This window comes from Leuciscus leuciscus (genome assembly GCF_965113295.1).
Source record: "Leuciscus leuciscus genome assembly, chromosome: 14".
In the NCBI taxonomy this organism is placed as follows: domain Eukaryota; kingdom Metazoa; phylum Chordata; class Actinopteri; order Cypriniformes; family Leuciscidae; genus Leuciscus; species Leuciscus leuciscus.
In genome coordinates, this window is record NC_138738.1 from 23,178,092 (window position 1) to 23,200,541 (window position 22,450).

General features: G+C 39.2%; 1 protein-coding gene across 5 annotated transcripts in view; it reads right to left on the minus strand.

Annotated features, from left to right (window-relative positions):
* rptor (regulatory associated protein of MTOR, complex 1) overlaps positions 1–22,450 on the minus strand; it is a 393,572-nt gene that overhangs the window by 93,374 nt on the left and 277,748 nt on the right. For 3 of the 5 annotated variants that reach the window (XM_082136701.1, XM_082136699.1, XM_082136698.1), the window contains exons 22-25: positions 19,029–19,147; positions 2,573–2,676; positions 2,061–2,277; positions 1,440–1,550 (exon numbers count right to left, since the gene is read on the minus strand). In XM_082136701.1, the coding sequence (XP_081992827.1) occupies positions 1,440–1,550; positions 2,061–2,277; positions 2,573–2,676; positions 19,029–19,147 (551 nt within the window). The remainder of the gene's footprint in view (positions 1–1,439; positions 1,551–2,060; positions 2,278–2,572; positions 2,677–19,028; positions 19,148–22,450) is intronic. The other 2 variants (XM_082136702.1, XM_082136700.1) reach the window with 1 other exon arrangement.

A 22,450-nucleotide genomic window follows, 5' to 3' on the forward strand; every position in this document is an offset into this window, starting at 1 on the left:
AAATCGAGACTCATCAGACCAGGCAACATTTTTCCAGTCTTCAACTGTCCAATTTTGGTGAGCTCGTGCAAATTGTAGCCTCTTTTTCCTATTTGTAGTGGAGATGAGTGGTACCCGGTGGGGTCTTCTGCTGTTGTAGCCCATCCGCCTCAAAGTTGTGCGTGTTGTGGCTTCACAAATGCTTTGCTGCATACCTCGGTTGTAACGAGTGGTTATTTCAGTCAAAGTTGCTCTACTATCAGCTTGAATCATTCGGCCCATTCTCCTCTGACCTCTAGCATCAACAAGGCATTTTTGCCCACAGGACTGCCGCATACTGGATGTTTTTCCCTTTTCACACCATTCTTTGTAAACCCTAGAAATGGTTGTGCGTGAAAATCCCAGTAACTGAGCAGATTGTGAAATACTCAGTCCGGCCCGTCTGGCACCAACAACCATGCCACGCTCAAAATTGCTTAAATCACCTTTCTTTCCCATTCTGACATTCAGTTTGGAGTTCAGGAGATTGTCTTGACCAGGACCACACCCCTAAATGCATTGAAGCAACTGCCATGTGATTGGTTGATTAGATAATTGCATTAATGAGAAATTGAACAGGTGTTCCTAATAATCCTTTAGGTGAGTGTATATATCTACACAATTCACAGTGGAAAGGGTAGTATAATAGATAGTATAGAATAGCCCTGTAGTAAAGCATGACATCAAACACACACATATTTAAATATTGGTTTATGGGATACAGTAACACTGAATACTGCAGCAGCCCTCTGGGGACAATTAAGTTTGGCAGCTCTAGTTTGGCTAGGAACCCGCAGAAAGTGTTTTCTATCAAATAAAATAAAAAGATAAACGGTTGAAGAAATGTCATGCCATTCCCATGGCAACAGAGAAACTAGCATAACTTTGAGTCATGAAATCTTACCTCATTGTACCTCACATTATAAGCTTATGGGGGTCCTTAAAAATCACAAGGTGCATAAGGATTTTCAAATGGCATTTTGCAATGTTTGAAACCAGTTTGCATATTTCCCTCCAAAAACAGTGTAGAAAATTATTTAGAACTCGTTCCCATCACTTTTTATTGGTGGTCACATTTTATTAATTTGTTTCCTTGCTTTAGTTAAATATTGATCACATAACCCCCCGCCGCAAGATTGCGCATACATGGATCCCCACCCCTCGCATACACATTCCTGAGACACTTCATCACTAATCTTTACTTCACTTTGGGCAAATAGTTTTTTGATAATATTAGAAGTGAGGTCCAACTCTTTCAATATTCATTTACTAATATTATCTAAAGTTTACTTAATAAATCAACATGATTAAATCACCCTGAATAGATCTTAAGTAATGATTTCAAGTCAATTCATTAACTGAATTAGTTTGATTTAGAAGTAAATTAATTTGATTTCACCTCTAATCCATGCAGCACTCACCTTCATGACTGGCTGAGCGAAATATTTGGCACTCCAGTCACAAAGACCTGTTTGCAGATTCACACTGATGAAGCTCCTGTGAGCAGCTGTCTCATCTCCATCCTCAGCAGCCTGAGGAACACACCAGACAAATGACAAAATGTAACAGAATCACTACATAAACGCTGACTGGGTGATCAGGTCTGACTGTGCTTTATCCTGCTTATTACACATCTTTTTACTAATTAAGAAAAACGTGGGCATGAAATATTTATGTTGAAAACTGTTGTGCTGCTTAATATTTTTATGGAAACCATGTTACATTTTTTTCAGGATTCTTTGATGAATAGAAAGTTTAAAAGAACAGCATTTATTTGATGAATAGAAATATTTTGTAGTATTGTAAATGGTACAAAGGCTTGGTTTCATGGTACAAAAGGCTTGGTTTCATGGCACAAGGCTTGGTTTCATTGTTATAATCTTACAAATATGCTATAACTAATGTCTACTGCTGGTTTAAACCACAAACAAGGCTGCCACAAAATAAGAAAAGCACAAAGACTGCAAAATACAGTTTTCTTACAAATGAACAACACAGAAGGATGGAGGAAGATCTGTGGGAAACTAATATCAATGCTGTACCTGATCAGGGCCCTTGTCAAACATCTTTCTGGTCCGTGGGAACTGCTGTGAGTGGGGCGCCTGACCACCCAGAGTTGGTGTGTATGGTGGCCGAGCGGGCGGCGCCTCCCGGACCGGTGGTTTGGGCACTTCATTGGTGAGGCTGGAGCTGGAGGCACCGGGCATGGGAGGAGATCCGCTGGAGGGAGATGAAGAGCGTTTGGATCTGTGGGAAGCACTACAACACCAACAAGCAGGGCCATAACACACAGATTAATGTGCTGCAAAAGAAGAGGGTCAGCATGCACTACAATGCTGCATGTTAAAACAAAATTAATAGCCAGTGCCAATAAACATAACCCAAAAAAGAACAGGATGTTATTTAATAGATGCAAAGAAGAGTAAAATAATAGAAGCACAAGCCATTACATTATGCTTTTTCACCTGTCACATAAGAATCATTCCAGATGACTATATGGTCCTGCTGCTGATTTTAAATTAATCTAATACATATTTAAGTGTGAGTAACTCACCCTGCTTGATGTATGAGTGTTCCTTTGCTGGTGGGGCTGGCAGGCGCTGATTGGGTCAGAGATCCTGAGTCCAGAATCCTCTGTGTGCGAGCGTTCATGGTGGCCTGATGTGAGAAGCAGTGTAGAATGCAGATGTATTATAACAATGTAGTATAAAATTGTGCATCCTGGTCCTGATTCAATTAAACTAGCAAAAGTTGATTTGGACATGCCCTAAGTTCACTTGCTTTAGACCATGCGCTTAGATAGTTAAAATAGGGCCCGTGGTGTGATCTCTGCTATTCTTTAAAAGCAACAACAATCCCATCCACCAGCGGTGACTACTGTCCCATTTCAAGGTTTGATAGCTAAGCACTGAAACAAAAATAATTTCTGGTGGCCTTGTAGGACTGCAAGTAAAATGCAATACAGTTAATGCATGCAAATATAGAGAATGCATGTCTGTTTTACCTGCAATCCTAGAGAAAAAAGCATCAGCAAAACTCTTCCTCAAAACTCTAATCGCAACCTAAAAGGGTAAAACTCCGAAACAATGCTGTCTACAAAAACCCAGAAAGTTGACTTATTTGCTTCATCAAAATATAGTTAACAATTCCATCCTCTCATCACCATCTGGAGAGATGGTCTAATCTGATTTTTATGCTAAAGCCTGCAGAGAAGTGAAAGGGAGACAGATTCATCATGACTGAGTAGACAGAAATAAAGTTATTGTGTGTTTGGGCAGCAGATCAAACATTAAAATGCTTGTGTTTGTGTCCCACAGATTCATTAATTTAAAAAGAAAAACAGATATGAATATCAAGAGAGAAAAGATATGATGTGGATTATTGAAATGTAAACAATAATCAGTGAAAAAGACTTCAGGAGATCATACGACCAAATAAATTAGATAAAAATAAATACATTTATTTATTTTCTTATTAACATTGTACAACCCCCATAAAAGAGAGACAAAATCTACCTACTGCCTTCATAGGCAGCATCCTAAAACTGTAGGTGTCCTCTAAAGTGAGGCATCACAAAGGCTAAAGGCTGTCTAATACACCTGTACCTTTAAAAAATATAAATGCATCATACAAAAATATTGGGTAAAATAATTACACAAAGATTTTTTAATCAGAAGATTATTTTATAGATTTTATTATATTATTTGACCAAGCTTGTCACAATCCATTTTGGTATTGTCCTGTGCACAAAGGATCTATGTGATGCTGCCTTAAATTGGCTAAAACAATGCACTTAGCTAAGGAAGCAGCATAATTAAGATACTTATATTTTGGAAAAGCCATGTGTTGTAAGCACGCCTATGATGTCCCAAAATACTGCCTCTATAGGTAGATCACTCGTGTTTGAAAAAGCTAATATCTGTTTATTTATGTAGTTTGCACAAATACATCATTTCATAGTTTCCTGCAATGTTTTTTTTTTTTACACCAAATCCAAATTTCTTATATCATTTAAATCCAAGAACTGGTGAGAACGATAAAAGCTGAGGCACCTCAGTGGTATAGAGGGTGAAGTATCATTAAACAACACTATGTTTGTGCACAGAACATAATCAATGAAAAACTAAATATAAGCTCATATTTTCTGATTCTCATGTGGAATTGAGTTTCAATACACTTAAATAAATGTACACATGAAAAATCCTAGATAAGTTCTAAAATGTTATTTGAATGCATTGCTGTCCTAAAAGTTCAAAACATATATAATAAATATTGCCTAATATTGCCAATAGAAGTTTCTGAGGGATCTTTCTGAGACTTTATTAAAAGTCAGGTTTTCACTATAGCAAAACAACAAAGATGTCTGTAGTAACAAGATGCAGTGGTATATTGTAGTAGTGTATCACTCTCAATGCTGGCATATTGTCTTTCTACATTCTTTAGGAGATGCACTTTCCCATCACCAGTGAAGTATATACTGTACTTTTAGTACTAGTAAATCAGTCAGTCAGAACAGGCTCAAAGGTGTGTGTTTGTGTGTGTGTGTTATTTTGCACTGATTGGACTCAGCAGGTCTATCTGAGTACCACAGCACAAATGTCAGCGTGACAAATCACTCATCGTCACCTGCTGCTCCGGAACTTAAGAAAGGTCAAAGACAAAACAAGCTGAGTTTGATTATTAGAAATTTACAACATGACCCTCTGCTCAAACAACCTCGAAAAGCTCTGCAATCATGGTTTAGAGACTTTTTAACATCAATCAGTGTCTAGTTTTTTTTTTTTTACGAGAAAAAAAAAGAAAAAACTTCAAACCCATGCTTCAAAAAAACTAGAATCCATTGTTAGTCATTTAGCTGCAATTGGGCTCAAGCTGATGTAGACGTGATGCAAGCAGCCCTAAGAAATCAAGCCAGAGTGTCTGATAATTTGTCAGATAATTTTAAGAACTCTGTCTACCCCTCCCCTCTCTTCAGTTCAAACTCTGTAACAGGAGATTATACAGACACTGTAAAGATTCAATTTAAAAACATAGCCCAGCATGGTGTACACAAGATGTCTCTCTACAGCTTTCTTATGATAGATGACGTCAAAGTGAGAGTGTTTTCTGGAAATCAAAAACCCCAGCTCGAAAGAGATGTGATGACAAATCTACTGATTAGTGAAGTCTCACATACCCCTGAGAACAACATTTGAAACCACTTCTAAGGTGATGCACATGACACAGTCAGGAAAGCAAATTTTTAGAGCAAATTCTGAAAGATGTTTGCCTCAAAATTCATATGAACTTACATGAACTCACATAAATGGAAACCAAAAAATGTGGCCATATAAAGTGTATTCCACTGTTGTTAAGTTAATGTACAGAAGTTAAGTTAAACTTCTGGAAACCCTTGAGCAATGCAATGTTGAAGAAGCACTTTTAAAGGGGTGGTATAATGCCCTTTTCACAAGATGTAAAATAAGTCTTTGATGTCCCCAGAGTGTGAATGTGAAGTTTTAGCTCAAAATACCCCACAGATATTTTTATATTGCATGTTAAAATTGTCAATTTTTGAGGGTGAGCAAAAACACACAGTTTTGTGTCTGTTCCTTTAAATGCAAATGAGCTGCTGCTCCCAGCACAGAGGGCAGAGCTTCAACAGCTTGCACTCACACAGACATGCACTGAACATTTCAAAAACGTTTAGCCTTTTATGTTCAAACCGGATTCAAACAATGATGGAGAGACTCAAGAAGAAGTGACAACATGTAGAATGCAACATGACGTTTCTGAATGGTTAGGTGATGAATTTATGTAGCTTATGTGTGTTATCTTCTAGTCATTGATTAGCATATTCTGTCTTGATAATCTATAAATCGTGTTCCGGGGGTGGGGTTTATGTAAATTTTAGGGTTGGTGATGTCACTAACCCGGGAGGAATGTTGTATAGTCCCTACCAGCCCTTTGTTGTAGTCCTTAAAAAGCGATTTCTTTAAAAGCAAATATCTCCCTTTGCTTTGAACTTTGAGCGTTGTAACTTTGCAGATGTTGTTTATGCTCAAAGAGCAACATTACACACTAACTAAAGTTAGAAAAGTGAAATCATAATCAACCAGCCCTTTAAGAAGCCTCTGAGTTCACAGTGTAACAGCGCAGCGCTTCTGGGTTGTACGTCAGAACGTAGGCTCACTATTGGCCAACGCTGGTCATGTGTGTGATGCTGGCCAATAGTGAACCTACGTTCTGACGTACAACCCAGAAGCGCTGCACTGTTACACTACGTGAACTCACTCAGAGGCCCACACAGAAGAAAATTAATAGTTGAATGAAGTCGTTATTTTTGTTTTGTTTTTTGCGCACAAAAAGTATTCTCATCGCTTGATAAACTTAAGGTTGAGCCACTGTAGTCACTTGGACTATTTCAACGATGTCTTTACTAACTTTTCTGGGATGGCAGATATCGATTACCTAGCAGCCTATGAAGGAGTGAGCCAGCTCTCAGATTACATCAAAAATATCTTAATTTGTGTTCCGAAGATGAACGAAAGTCTTATGGGGTTGGAACAACATGAGGGTGAGTAATTACTGACAGAATTTTCATTTTTGGGTGAACTAACCCTTTAAAAACAGCTGATACGCTGCTACATGTTGGAAAAAGTAATTTGTTACTGGACAAGTTAAACTATTTTGAAAACAGCAACTAAAAAATGCTGTAGCAAATTATCTCAAAAGGTAAATATGAATAATTAATCATAACTTGTTATAATTAATTATATATATATATATATATATATATATATATATATATATATATATACACTGCTCAAAAAAATTAAAGGAACACTTTGAAAACACATCAGATCTCAATGGGGAAAAATGTCATGCTGGATATCTATACTAATATGGACTGGGTAATGTGTTATGAACGAAAGGATGCCACATCGTTTGATGGAAATGAAAATGATCAACCTACAGAGGATTGAATTCAAAGACACCCCGGAAATCTAAGTGAAAAAATGATGTAGCAGGCTTGTCAATTTTCCTGAAATTTAATTGCAGCAACTCAAAATGGTACTCAGTAGTTTGTATGGCCCCCACATGCTTGTATGCACGCCTGACAACGTCGGGGCATACTCCTAATGAGACGACGGATGGTGTCCTGGGGTATTTCCTCCCAGATCTGGACCAGCGCATCACTGAGCTCCTGGACAGTCTGAGGTGCAACCAGGTGATGTCAGATGGACCGAAACACAATGTCCCAGAGGTGTTCTATTGGATGTAGGTCAGGTGAGCGTGGTGGCCCTTCAATGGTACCATTCCTTCATCCTCCAGGAACTGCCTGCATGCTCTCGCCACATGAGGCCGGGCATTGTTGTGCACCAGGAGGAACCCAGGACCCACTGCACCAGCATAGGGTCTGACAATGGATCCAAGGATTTCATCCCGATACCTAATGGCAGTCAGGGTGCCATTGTCTAGCCTGCAGAGGTCTATGCATCCCTCCATGGATATGCCTCCCCAGACCATCACTGACCCACCACCAAACCGGTCATGCTGAACGATGTTACAGGCAGCATAACATTCTCCACGGCTTCTCCAGACCCTTTCCTGTCTGTCACGTGCTCAGGGTGAACCTGCTCTCATTTGTGAAAACCACAGGGCACCAGTGGCGGACCTGCCAATTCTGGTGTTCAATGGGAAATGCCAATCGAGCTCCCTGGTGCTGGGCAGTGAGCACGGGGCCCACTAGAGGACGTCGGGCCCTCAGGCCACCCTCATGAAGTCTGTTTCTGATTGTTTGGTCAGAGACATTCACACCAGTGGCCTGCTGGAGGTCATTTTGTAGGGCTCTGGCAGTGCTCATCATGTTCCTCCTCGCACAAAGGAGCAGATACCGGTCCTGCTGATGGGTTAAGGACCTTCTACGGCCCTGTCCAGCTCTCCTAGAGTAGCTGTCTGTCTTCCTGGAATCTCCTCCATGCTCTTGAGACTGTGCTGGGAGACACAGCAAACCTTCTGGCAATGGCACGTATTGATGAGCCATCCTGAAGGAGCTGGACTGCCTGCGCAACCTCTGTAGGGTCCAGGCATCGCCTCATGCTACCAGTAGTGACACTGACCCTAGCCAAATGCAAAACTGGTGAAAAACAGTCCGAAAAGAAGAGTAGGGAAAAAAATGTCAGTGGCCTCCACCTGTAAAACCTTTCCTGTTTTGGGGGTTCTCTCACTGTTGCCCATCTAGTGGACCTGCTGTTAATGTCATTAACACTAAAGCAGCTGAAACTGATTACCAACCCCCTCTGTTACTTAACTGACCAGATCAATATCCCAGGAGTTTAACTGACTTGATGATATTCTCTGATTAAAAAGTGTTCCCTTTATTTTTTTTGAGCAGTGTATATACATACATACATACATACACACACACACACACACACACACACACACACACACACACACACACACACACACATATATATATATATATATATATATATATACATATACATATATATACAGTAACGACTGCGAGTATGAACCAAACACAGACTAATCTTCTTCCAGAAGATTAATTCAAACTCTCTGCTTCTCGCGAATGAAGGGGGAAGATTTGTTCAGAACGTCTCATGATCATCATCAATCTTGCCATCGGATCCGGCATCACCGGTCTGACTATTTAGAAGAGCCCCCAGCACTAACGAAATAACTGGTCAATGCTAGCTTTGTTGCCGAATACTGATATACTTCACATTCACAAACTCAAATCAGCAACCCAGAGCCATAAATCACCCACCGGCTCCAGAGAGCCGGCTAACCAAAGACTTTTATTGGTTAACTTTAAGGAAGAACGTTGTCAACGTCTGATAATTTTAAAAGAAGGATCGGTTCAGAGAATGGTACTGCTCAGGGCCCTAACAAGAGGTCACATGACCCCTGCGACTAACAGACCCCGTCTTTCTTAAGGACCAAGGAGATGAACAAAACAGACGTCAGCAGGAACTATCCATGACCTCAGATTGGAATGTCTAAACCCCATAAACTTTACACACCAAAAAGACTTTACATATCAAAATCCATAAAACTCATCCCAGAACAATTCTTGGCTGACCTATAATCAAACATCTACATCATTCTTTGTTGTCTACAATCTATATATGTGTCTATGCATGCTTAGATCACATACAAGTCATGTAATTGTTTTAACTATTAGATGTTTGAATGAAAGTGTGTCTCGTTTCATTTTTGTGTCTCGTTTCACGTTTGATTGTCCGTTCAAAACTAGTAAGTTGGCTGGAATGAAATCTGTGTAATATGTTTTGATCTTCTTTTAATTAGAAATCATGTCTAAACTGTGGCCTCTGTTCTCTCTGCTTAAGAGCTATAGGACAGACATCCCCCCAGATAAGATAATTTAGGATCAGAACTGAAAAGAATGCCACCTCCTAAATTTAGCCAGTGTCTAATTGGCCAGAACTCATCCTGGAGGTTGGACAAACTTTGAGTTTAAAATCTTAGACCCAAAAACAAGGTCTTCTCTCTATCTCTGTGCTCTCGCTCTCTGGGTTCACCCTCAAGAAACGCTCTGCTATCACTCTCAAGAGAGATGGGCAGAAAAAGATGAAGATCTCAATCAGACAAGTAACCATGTAGACACGAAGAGACAGAACCCAAATCAAGATCAGAAGAACATGGGTTAAACAACTTCATTCAAGCCATCATCTACTCTCGTCTCAATTTCCTTTCTTTTCTAAGTTTTCCTCTCTTTTCGTTGTGAGTCTCGGTTCTAAGTTAAGTTTTGCGACAAGATTTCGAGCCACGTTTCTTCTGCAAAGCCAGCTTCAAACAAAGACTTTCATTCCGCCAGCACACCACGTGACTGGCCGCCCCAGACATCAGGCACGAGGAGACCAGCCAACGAACGGACCGGGAAAACCCCTTTCGCAACAAAAGGGAATCCCCAAAAGCAAAGACAAGCAAGTACTGCCTCCAGACTCTTCAGCTGAACTGGTGTATTTGATACAGATTTAATAACCCGTCTAAGAAACGATAGAAGGGTTAAATTAATGATTGATGGTTCGTTCCAGGTCATGTCTTATAAGTGCATATAGAAACTTGGGATTTCATCATCTCACTCTTAAAACTCACTCTTTCCTCTCTCTCTCTTTCTTTCTGCAACTCGTATGAATGTGTGTGCGTGTGTTTGTGTTAGATATTAGTTTTATGTGTTAGAATAATCAATAAAGTCATGTTTGTATTTTAAAGAGAAGTATTACTTGTGTTATGTGCTTACGAATTTAATGTCTTAAACTTCTGATCTAAGTTGCCTTGCTAACCATAGTGTTTCACTATAGTTCGGATATTTATATCCGTTGCAGAGTTGATAGTTACAGCCAGTTCAAATGAACCGCGAACGAGTCATTTGCTCGGTTGTAATAAGTGACTCTTTCGAATTCCCTATAAATGTATTAATTCCTTTGAGCTAAATTGACGAATCACTACAAATACAAATATCTTACAATACACACACATATATATATATATATATGGATCAGTTAATCAAATTAACTTGATGTAGCTAAATTATCATTACAATCAATTAATCTGTTCGTCCAGCGAACACACAGTATTGGTCATCTATCAACTCTCAGAATTTTTTTTTTAGCAACCAGGAAAAGCAGCAAGAGAGAGGGTGGCCACTCCGAAAGTGCCCTTTAATTTGTGGGGGATGTCACTCCTCCATGTGACATTGAGCCAATGGTAACGTAAGCTTTTGGAGGGAAAGTTTTACGATCCATCGTCTTGAACATGGCAATTTGCATATGTAACTGGATTGGGTGTTGATGCAGAAACTATTAAAGATTCTTGTAACACTAATATGTTGCATAGGTATCAACATATAATATACAAGATCATGTAGGTCATCAAAAATACAAATTCGTAGATACCAAGAATAATATATATACGATTTGATTAATCAAGTAATAATAACATGGTCATTCCAGGATTAATACATAGCCCAAAACACTATTAAATAATGTATGATCAAATGGGGAAATTGGATTCAAAATTGTGCATGTCTCAAGTGATTATACAACTGAATAAGAAAAGGGTACATTATCTAATAATTATATCATAAAGCATGCATCAAACAGTATACAGTACAAAACAAACTATAATCATACACAAAATGTTCTGGAAACATGCCTGTTCCTTCATAGGTTTTCTATGAATGACTGGGTAAGAGTCCTTTTTTATGGGCATTATGTGTGTTTCAATAGAGAAATGAAGTGAGAGTTAATGCGTTCGCATTCTTTTGGTTTTGCATGTGGCTACTTTGCCCCATCTGGAATGTATCTGAGGTCCACTAGTTACTGGACTGGGGAGTAAAAGCTGATAATGATCAGTGGGAGAACAGACATCTCTGAGTCTGCTTGGGCCTACTTGGAGCTTTACTTGTTACAGTATTTAGATGTCTGTTGGATTATTCATTACATAATAAATAATTGTGTGTCTGATTGGTCCAGATGCTACAATGTAGTAAAGTTAGTAGTGTCACTAGTTTTATCTGATACACTGGCACAATGCAGCTTATGGAAGACGAACAGTTGGTGAGTAGAATAGTGTAGTGCTCTTTCAGCTCAGGCTAATTCATTAGTAGAGTATTAAGTGCTAACGCTGTGCAACATGTGGGTAGGGATCCATAGGCCATTGATGAGGAGCCTTAGCTGGGGACTGACACGGCTTGATATTGAAAGACAGAAGTCAGCGGTGGTTATTGCCTTCTTAAATTAAGGCAGCCTCTCAGAGCTGCTGCTCACATTACTAGGCCACTGAGAGCAGTTTCTTTTTAATCGTATTTGCTCAATAACAAAGAGCTGAATGTGGAAAAGTTTAACAGTAGCAGGTGTCTCAGATGTAGTATGTAGGCCTGCAAATTTGTGGACTTAATGTATACAAGTCTTCTGAATTCTTACAAAAAAGTACTGAGGTAACAATGGAAGTTTGATACAGTATATACCATGGTTGGGCGAAATGATCAAAATGATCAACAGTCATTTTATTTCATGATAACAATATATATCATGATATAGTTATTTCTTGTCAACATTTCCAATATCACATAAAACTATTACTAGCCTAAGTAAAAACAAACAAACAAACAAACAAACAGTGATCACCTACATACAGTGATAAAGAAAGAGCAAAGAAACTAATTACACTGGAAAAGATAATGTTGTGGTGGCATCGCTGTTAAATTAAAGATGCTGCTGACATCTAGTCGTAAGTCGACAAGCCTGATTTCTTCACTGCCTCTGGCCGTTGTCTGTGACCGGATTGTTTCGGGCCATGAGGCTGGATTCAACCGGTGGTGTCGAGTTCTCTGGGGGTTCCCCGAAGGTTTATTCCACCACACTTTCAGGAGAGAGGTGTGGATCTTAGGAATATCCACTGTTTTCACTGTGAGAAATCTCCTGTTAAGGATTTAATACCAAAAAAGCTAGCTCTGACAAATGCCCATTTGTTAGTAAACAAAACTTTTATTCTGAATGAATTTATTATGACTAATGAACTGGACTTCTTCAAATTGGAAACCTGGCTAAAGTTAGGAGACTCATCATCGCTATCTGAACTTTTGCCTGAGGGCTATGTATGCATCAGCTTGCCCGTTGGGTGTGGGAAGGACTAATAGCTATATACAAAAAGCCTTTCAATGTCAGTTACTCTCGGCTGAACCACCGCAGAGTTTCAAACTACAACGGTTTCAAATCACATCTACAAACCCTGTTACGGTCGCTTTAGTGCATTGGCCTCCAAAAAAAAAAAAAAAAAAAAAAAAGGTTTTGTTCAGAGTTTTGTTGTTGAATTCTCTGATCTCTTGAGTGAAATGTCTACAAAATATGACCGCTTTTTACTCTTGGGTAATTTTAATGCGCATATTTGTTGTAGAAATGACAAGTTTTCAAGTGAAATTTTTTTTTATTTGATTGAATCATTTGATTTGCTACAATGGGTTAAAAAGATCTACCCACAAACTAGGCCACATGTTAGATCTGATCTTAACTCATAATCTGCAAATTGACAATGTAAATGTTTGAGAGACTAATTTCTCTGATCATATGCCTATCACTTTTAAGACTCCTACTGCCATTCAACCTGTATTTCTAGGGGACATTATGTGCTGGTCAAGGAGACTAAGGTCAAGGACCTTTTTTTTTTAATCAAAAGCAGATTCTGAAAGAGTAATCCATTTCTGGATTTCTGTAACTCTCTGTATTCTGGTATCACCGCTGCATCTTTGTCTCGACAACAATTGTTGCAAAATGTTGTGGTGAGGCTCTTAAAAAGGGTATAGAAACGTGAATCAATTACCCCTGTATCAGCTTCTCTAAAATGGCTCCCTGTCCATCTTAGAATTAGGTACAACATTTCATTGTTTGTGTATAAATCTTTAAATAACCATGCCCCACAATATTTAGCAAACCTTTTGATCCCGTATAATCCCTCCAGAACAATATGCTCAGAAAATCTAAAAGTTCATATAGTGCCAAGGACAAATCACCTACATAAAGGTGATCGAGCCTTTGCAGTAATAGGGCCGAGACTGTGGAATGAGCTGCCGTTATCCATCAGGTCTGTCAAATCTTTGTAGATGTTAAGAATTTGCTGAACGCTCACTTAATGTTGGTAGCATATAATGGTTAAATTTTGTGTTTTATATGATTTTGTTTTATTGGTCAATATGTGTTCTTATTTTTGAATTTTTATGTAAAGCACTTTGGTCAACCTTTGGTTATTTTTTACAGTGCTGTATAAATAAGATGAGAAGACAAGAATGACAAGCCTATAACAGGGCGAGGAGCTGACTTCAAGGGTAATAAACTCATAAAGTAACAAACTGATGAAATAAACAAGTGACTTCTGTCACTAAGCATAAGTCGACACACAGGCACATGTCAAGGCCAAGAACTTGAGCGCTTAGCTAAGGCAAGGAATAAATACTCCAATCAAAGTGACCAAACCAGTGTATCAGATCAGAGCTTGGTACCGGACGTAGTTGAAACCACACAGTTCACAGGGAAGGGCGTGGGCAGATGTGAAAACAACAAATAGCAAATCAGCTTACATCGCTCTGCACAACCAAAACATGAGGTGCAAAGTAAGGAATCTGAAGGTTGTAAAATCTAGCAAAGGTGTTCTGAGAAGACCAACCTGCGCCAAACAAATGTCCTGAATAGACATCCCTTTATTCCAGGCCCATGAAGAAACCATACTCCTAGTAGAGTGAGCATGAACTACAATGGAACAAGTCTCATTTTTAGAAGCATACGCTAACGCTTTAGCTTCTACAATCCAGTGAGACAAGCGTTGTTTTGAAAGCGAACCTTAACTGCAAATTCGGAAACAGACAAACAGCTGCTCTGTCAGCCTAAAATGGCTACATCTGTCCATATAAGCATGCAAAGCATGAATGGGGCATAAAGGATGCAGCCTCCTGAGGAGCAAATAGCAAACGCTTGCAGCGTTATAACTTGTGCTCTAAATGATGCAGACAGAACTTTGGGCGCACATCCGTGGTCAGTCTGACCATTTAGTCATCTTTACCAAACTCCGAACCAGCAGTGTCTATAGACAGAGCATATAAATCACCTTCTCAATTCATACATGCCAGAGCGAGTAAAAGTGCAGTCTTAAATGAGAGCACTTTCAGTACCGTTGCATGCAGAGGTTTGAAAAGTGGCTTGGAAAGTGCGCTAAGCACCAGAGACAAATCCCAGATGGGTACCAGGTTAGGATGAGGAAGATGCAGCAGTCTCGCTCCTCTGAGAAATCCTGCTACTAAATTGTGCTTCCCTACTGAGCAATAATCAATGGCTGAATGAAAAACTGAAATGGCAGCCACACACACCTTTAGAGTGGATGGTGTGTGCCCGTTATCCAAACAGTCCTGTAGAAATTACAAAATGACAGACACAGAGCAGGTTGATGGGTCCTCATTTTCTCACTTTACACCCCAGGACACAAAGACTTTCCATTTCAGAGTGTAAAGGCATCTGGTTGACGGGGCTCTTGCATCAGCAATTGAATCCAAGACCCTTTGTTGCACATTCAATGTCCGCCCATCTCACTGACCTGCCAGCCATGCAGGTTCCATTGCTCTGGCCTGGGGTGTCAGTACCCAACACTTGAGACAGCAGGTCCCTCTGTAATGGAACTGGCAACAGGGAGCCACCAGATGTTCCACTTGCTCTGGAAGCCACGGCTGGTTTGGCCAATTCAGCGCGACCAGTAGCACAGTCTCCTATTCCTCCCTGATCTTGTGCAGCACCGGTGGCATGATTTTGACCGTTTTGCGTCAGCGGCTTGATAACGCATCCCCTTCTAGGGGAGCACTCATCAGTGAAAAGAACAATGGGCAATGCGCATTCTACTCCAAAGCGAACAATTCGTCCTCCGTTTCCCCAAACAGGCTCAAAATTACCTGGACCGTCTGAGGATGCAGCCTCCATTCTCCGTGAACTGTCCCACTCCTGGACAGCACATCTGGGCCGCAATTCAGACGGCCGGGGACATGGACTGCTTGTATCGATAGGAGGTTCCGTTCTGCCTGCCTTTGAAGCGGGTGAGATCGATTTTTTTCGCCACTTTGACTTTGCACTCGTCCAAGTGCTGCAAGCTCGCCTGCTGTCGCAAAATGCTCATGCATCGTCGGGTCAGCAATATATTTTCATTAATATTACTTTTTTTTTAGCACACCAGGGTGACTAGGAATATGAAAATGACTACTTGTTGCACAGGAGTACAAATATGAGGAAACACAAAGGCCAAATTCCCTTAATCATTCATCACAATGAGTAAAACCAAAGAATATAGTTCTGATGAGCAGCAAAAGATTGTTGAGCTTCACAAAATAGAACGTGGCTGTAAGAAAATAGCTAAAGAATTGGAAATTCCCATTTCCAACATATGGAAACTAATCCTGATGAATAGAATGGACAATATACCTGAAATCCTTTCCAGCTAACACACAACGAACCAGTTACGTAATTTATTGGTACTTTTTGGTCATTTCATTACTTGCTAATTGATAACATAACTACGACGTTGTATGCTTGTAATTTCTTTTGCACTTTATTTATAATGAATTATAATTAATCAATTATAAAATAAAGTGCGCTCTGCCACATTTGTGCGCAGAATTGAAGAGTGTCACGGGCATCAGTACAACGACTGACAGGACAGGAAAGTTTGTTATTCTGAGGTGAGAGACTTTTTATTTTGTAACAAGTTAAGAAAATAACGTTAGAAAAATGACACAGACATATATCCTGACAACATCTCATCTGACTGTAGATACTGAATCAGGCAACACGTTTTTCTCAGGCACTCTTAAACTGCATCTGACAGAAGTGACAACAGCTTTCAGACATGTCTTTCAAAATAAATGTCTTGCATCAGAAAAACATACAATTACATTTGTTGTTTTTTCTTTGACTGCACACACCGCGACCCACTCAAAACAGTCTTGTGACCAACTAGACAAACTGCTGTAAGTAATCCGCTGGTGGGGTGGTCTGCATGCAAACTGAAGTGTATAACCGTTTGGGATTGTGTTCCCTTACCCATTCTGCACGCAACTCGGAAAGTATCTCAAGCGGCTCGCTGCCTGGAAACAGGGCATAGCTCTCTTTTAAGGGGAGACACTGACAGTCCCTGCACGAGCTAGACCACCACAGTGCACCTGGGGAACACTCGTGCTGGGAATGAGAGAATGAACAGGGATTATGCCTCGCAGGCTACTGTAGCCTGCAACCGCGGCTGAAGCTCAGGCACAGGCTTACTTGGGTGAGGTCCTTGTCTCTTGGGGTACTTGTACTGCCTGGACTTGGGCCTCACAGCTGTTTCTGGGTCCATCCTCGAGCCAGAGGAGATGGCAGCGGGCAGTCTGTCCTGGTGCTTAGATGAATGTTTAGCGGAGGAGGATCTTGAACGTGCTGGAGGAGCTGCAGCCCTTTTTCTCAGAGGCCCTCATCTCTGGTTGGGTCAGCCTTATGAGCGCCAGGTCTGTGGCCGAGTGCAGTTTCCTGAACAACTTGGGATCCTGGCTCTGGCCAAAGCTGAAGATGCATCGTGCGTTCGACCCTCCTTGATGGACATTGTGTTTCTGCCACACGGCGGAAGGAGAGCAGCAAGTGAAAGTGGCATCCTCTTAAAAGCGTAGTCAAAGGCGAAAGGTATACAATGCTTGCAAGACTTGCTTCATGAATGAAAAATATTCAGAGGCAATGGCAATGAGCGCTGAGCTATATAGCGGATGGCTCTGCTCCTAGCTCGCACGCTCAATCGCCATTTGCCAGTCATTTTTACTGGCACAATGCAATCAGGCTGAGAAAGTCTGAGTCTGAGAAAAGAAGTCAGAAGTGCAGGATATAAATTTGCAATCACAAAAAAAAAACCATCAAACTTTTACATCCTGCAATTCTGACTTTATAAAAAGCAATTGCGAGTTTGTATCACACAATTTTGACTTTATAACTCACAATTGCGCGTTTATATCATGCAATTCTGAGAACAAAAGTCACAATTGTGAGATGTAAACTCACAATTGAGAGAAAGTCAGAATTGTGCCATAAAAAGCAATTACCTTTTTAGTTTCTTTATTCTGCGGCGGAAACAAGCTTCCATACTGTACGTATTAGACAAAACTGTTAAACAGAGATGGGAGCATTGTGTGCTCAGGGGCTGGTGTTCTCAGTGCCATCAAAATAAAAGTCCCGCTTCCGACATATCGGCCAAACAGAAAACCTTGACACTGACAATGTTTTATTCTCCAATACTTGTAGCACAAAATGTTCTGGACCGAAACAAATAAAATAAAATAAAATAACACTAAATATAAATATATGCTGATATAGCAGGTATAAATAGCACCAGGGCTTGACATTTACTTTTTGCTCAACAGTCACTGTGGCTAAAGTTATTAGCCACTCATCATTTTCACTGAACATGGGGAAAAAACTGCCATGTATATATTTTTTTATGTAATCTCATAATTTGGCAGCAGGTAAATTAGGCTGCTGTCACTTTAAGACCTGACACACAGATCCATTATCCATTATACTGTTACACATGCGTTATCTTTCTTAATATTCAACAATATTACTGATCTGCCTGCATTGACACCATTGTATGAGAACTGAACTGAGCTGGACGAAGGCATCACTGTTTTCTACAGAGCTGCTGTATAGATAAATTAACTAAATGAATAACTAATGCTTTTTACAATGAAAATGAATCAACACTGCTGCTTTGAAACAATCTGTATTGTAAAAAGCGCTATATAAACAAAGGTGACTTGACTTTCTCTACTTATGTTCACCTAAGATATAACTGTCTGTGTCTACGTGAATACTCGCCAATATTCTTGGCATTTTGACATTATTGTGTGTGTATTTGACTGTTTAAGTTCAATAAGCAGCGAAAAATAACTCAATTTAGTACTGAGAGGTGGCTTTATGTGCACACACTTTGGGTGTAAGCACCAAAAAATGTGAGGGAATGAGTAAAATTCTGCGCAATACGTGTAATCTCACGCCGAAATTCAAGCCCTGTAACACCAACAATATTCATCCTGAGCAAATGAAACGAGTGAGTGAGGGGAGGCGGTTTGTGTGTCAACTCACTGTCGAAGAGTAGAGAGAGTTGGTATTGTGTGTCTATTCTGAGGAAAATTAGTATTGGAAGAGTTTCAGATATTTCAGTATCGATATATATTGAAAAATTTATATTTTTGACAACACTACATTGCACTTAGGTTGTTATTTTAGATGCCTTTTTTAAAAGACTACAATTGAAAATGTATATATTATATAGCCTATAAAAATTCAACCCGCCAAAGTGGCTAGTAGGAGTGAATCCATTACACGCCACTGCTGAAATCCACCCACATTTGCCATGTCTTAATGTCAAGCCCTAGTAAGCACAGTAAAATGGGGCAGGTGTAATGAGGATCCCAGGACTGTCTGTACCTTGTATGCGATGCTGTTGAGAACCTTCATGGCTAGATCAGAGACGTCTGGAAATGGATCAGCTGCTAGATGCAGTAACACCCTCCAAATCTGAGTATATACACTGTTAAAAGACACTCCTGAAAAGAGAAAACATTTTGTTAGTTTCATTTTAAATTAAGGAAATTATTTAATTGGTACATTTAATGAGAATTTGTGTAGAAAAAACTCAGTAGAGTTAAACTGAAGCTCAGATCTTCCCTGGGATATTCCTTACAAAAAAGTACTGCTGCTGCAACATGGTACAGTGATGCTACTGAATGAAAATACAGTGGTATTTTGAATTCATGGTACTGAACGATTAACATTTCAATATTAAAAGAATACCAGGGTATTATGACTTCATAAATCAAAAATCATAAATCAGCAATATTATGGCACTATTACAGCAATTCCGATCCAAATTTTGCAGAGAATTAACAAACACTGAAGACATTCTCTATTATCCACTCACACCAGTTTATACAGGACAGTTAAAGTTGTTTATGGTTTTGTTAATTTAGTATAAGAAACAGATAAAACTGAATATCCTGTACAGTCATTAAGATCATTATTACTTCACCTCCCTGTAACAATAAAAAGAGAATTATTGATTTACACAAAAGTAATCGGCAGATCTCATCCATCTTTCATTAGAAGCTGTCATAGCCATTATCCTGATGTCATTGCCTGGTCTGGAAATTATGTAATTTCAGAAGCAGGAAACAGCTGTGGGAAAACGTTGATTTCAATCTGACATTTTCTCTCCTGTCCCTAGAGTGAACCAGCAACCGCAGATGACATTATAAGACTTTTGTGTTTTGTTTTTTTCTCTCATTTCTCATGCATTTTCATTCTATCATCGCCTGCAGCATGTCATTAGTGTTAGTCACTAGTTCATCTTGCTCTGCACCACTCCGGTGATCAAAACACACATTCCTTAAATTACGTAGAGGTGCCATCCTCACCTCATTATGAGACAGGGCGCATCTGTAATGTGTGCATGTATGCTAACTATCCTATCGGCCAGATGAGTATACCTGTGCTGCAGCGCATGAAGAAGTGTGTGTGAACGTCAAGAGACCATCAGGCAGCTGAGCGTATTTGTGATGCAGAAAGACTTTCTGCTTTCCCTGTGGTGCTGTGTGAGTGTGGAGCCCCTCATCATTGGAATGCACAGAGTGTCTGCCATACTAATGCATGCAAAATCCAAAGTGCTTCATGAACACAGTCTCTAGGGACACCTCCTCCACCTCACTCTCTCTTCTTGCACTTTTCTTTATCCACACAATAACAGCTGGTACGGAAAGCAGATGTTCAATGATCTGAATGATCCATCACTCTAAATGCTGATCTTAAGCAATTTTAACTGAAATTAGTAGTAATTTTCAACAAATCAAAAACAAATCAAATTTAAAAAAATTTGCAGCTAAGATAATTCAACAACCATCAAATAGTCACCAGTAGAGAAAGTGAGAGTATAATACGGGATGGGGCGGGGCTCTGGCACACTCCTTTTTTGTTATTTGCCGATGTAAACAGAGCCATAATATTCAACAGAGGGGCATGAAATATTCAGCAAGACTGCAGTGGTGTGCTGTCACAACCTGACACAGTTTCAAAACACACTAAGAAATGGACCCAATAATGAAGTTAGAGGTTTATAACACTGACAAAACATTTTCCTAACCAAAGCAGATTATGCATATCATAGTACTCCAGAGAACGCTAAAAGCTCTAGCTCACTTTCCATGCATCAGCACTGGATAATGTGTATTTGAGCAAAAACAAAACAAAAAAACAAGCATTCTACTGACCAGCTGTAACTTAAAAGATCAGACCAATGATCTGTAATTAAGGCTTTCAATCGCTTAAACATTTATAATCACTTCATAATCTAATGAACTACATGATATACTGATTAATTAAAGTAGTTACAATTAAATTAATATTTGCTCAGAAAAAAACTTTTTATTTATGTATTGTTGCATCAGATTTGCATCAGGTTTTGGCAAAAAATGTCATCCTTTTTTCATGACTTGTCCATTCGTTCATGATTGCTATTATTCTTTATAAAAATTATTTTGTAGAGATTTGATGCCATATATTAATCCTAGAGAAGAATACATTTAAAAAGTTCATTGTACTAAATGTCTCCATTAAGAAAACAATATCTAACTGATGAATATCTATTAACATCTATTCACTCAAAGAAACATTTTAGGGCAGAATATTTATATTACAGTACCTATAGATATTTCCATATCTTGTCCAGAACTGATTTTTTCTATTTACTGTGATTTCTATCTACTGAATAACACTCCTAGTTAAATTATTTTACCTTTATACATTGTTATGATATATTCTGCAACTTCACTTCAAGCACAACACCTGCTATAAAATAAATAAAAATTAAAAATAAATAAATAAAACACCCTGAATCCAAGTATCCATGTTAACTGGAAGGTGCTTCGAACCCCGGACTCTGCTGTGCTAGCACTCATGTTTTTGCATTGCCTGGCTACTGATTTATGTATGCAAAGCACAGTCGCTTCTGAGGTTGAGTAAGGACTTCATACTTGAAATGCATTAGTCACAGATTATATAAAATAAAATAAAACTAAGTAGAGGAAAAGGAGAATATAAGGAAAGGATGGGTTGACAGGAGGTCAGAGGATAAAGATAAAATGAAGAGGTTTTGTAAGGTGCTGGTGTGGACTGCACTGATGCAACTCAGAGGAGTGAAAGGGTGAAGAAAATGAAAAAGGATGCATGTGTGGCTGAATACAGAAAAACCAATGGTGAGCCAAAAAAAGGTAATGATTGAATGAGACAGAAACAAATGAAATGGATTGAAATATAATGGAATCAGATATAATAACAGCTTGAATGTTGGAACAAAGCCTCAATCTGGCCTCACAATGATAAAAGTAACAATTTTAAATATCTGAAGGGGCTGACCAGAGCAAAAAATAAATGTCAGATAATAAAGAGTGAGAGAGAAAAAAAGAGATTTTACAGCAGGTTTGATTGCGACTTAATTACTTAAATTTAGAGGATCTATTATGTTGAAATAGCACTAAAATAAATGAGTAAAATTCTGCTGCGGAGGGATTTTTAGTTTTCTGTTCTCTTGATTTAACCATTTATCCGCAGAGGCCATACATGAACAAGGATTGACTTCCTTCTAAATTCTCAGAGAAGGGGAACATACCAAGCTTGTGTGGAACAGGATTCAATTCAGTTTAGTTCAGTACATGTGAGAACTGTAAGAGTTCATATAAAAATGATTCAGTCATCAATTCGTTTGCAACCTCTCACTGCAGTTAGTCTGTTTTTGTCATATCTTCCATTAGCCATCAGGTCAAGATTATAGTGAGATTAATAAATCATAGATTAGAAGT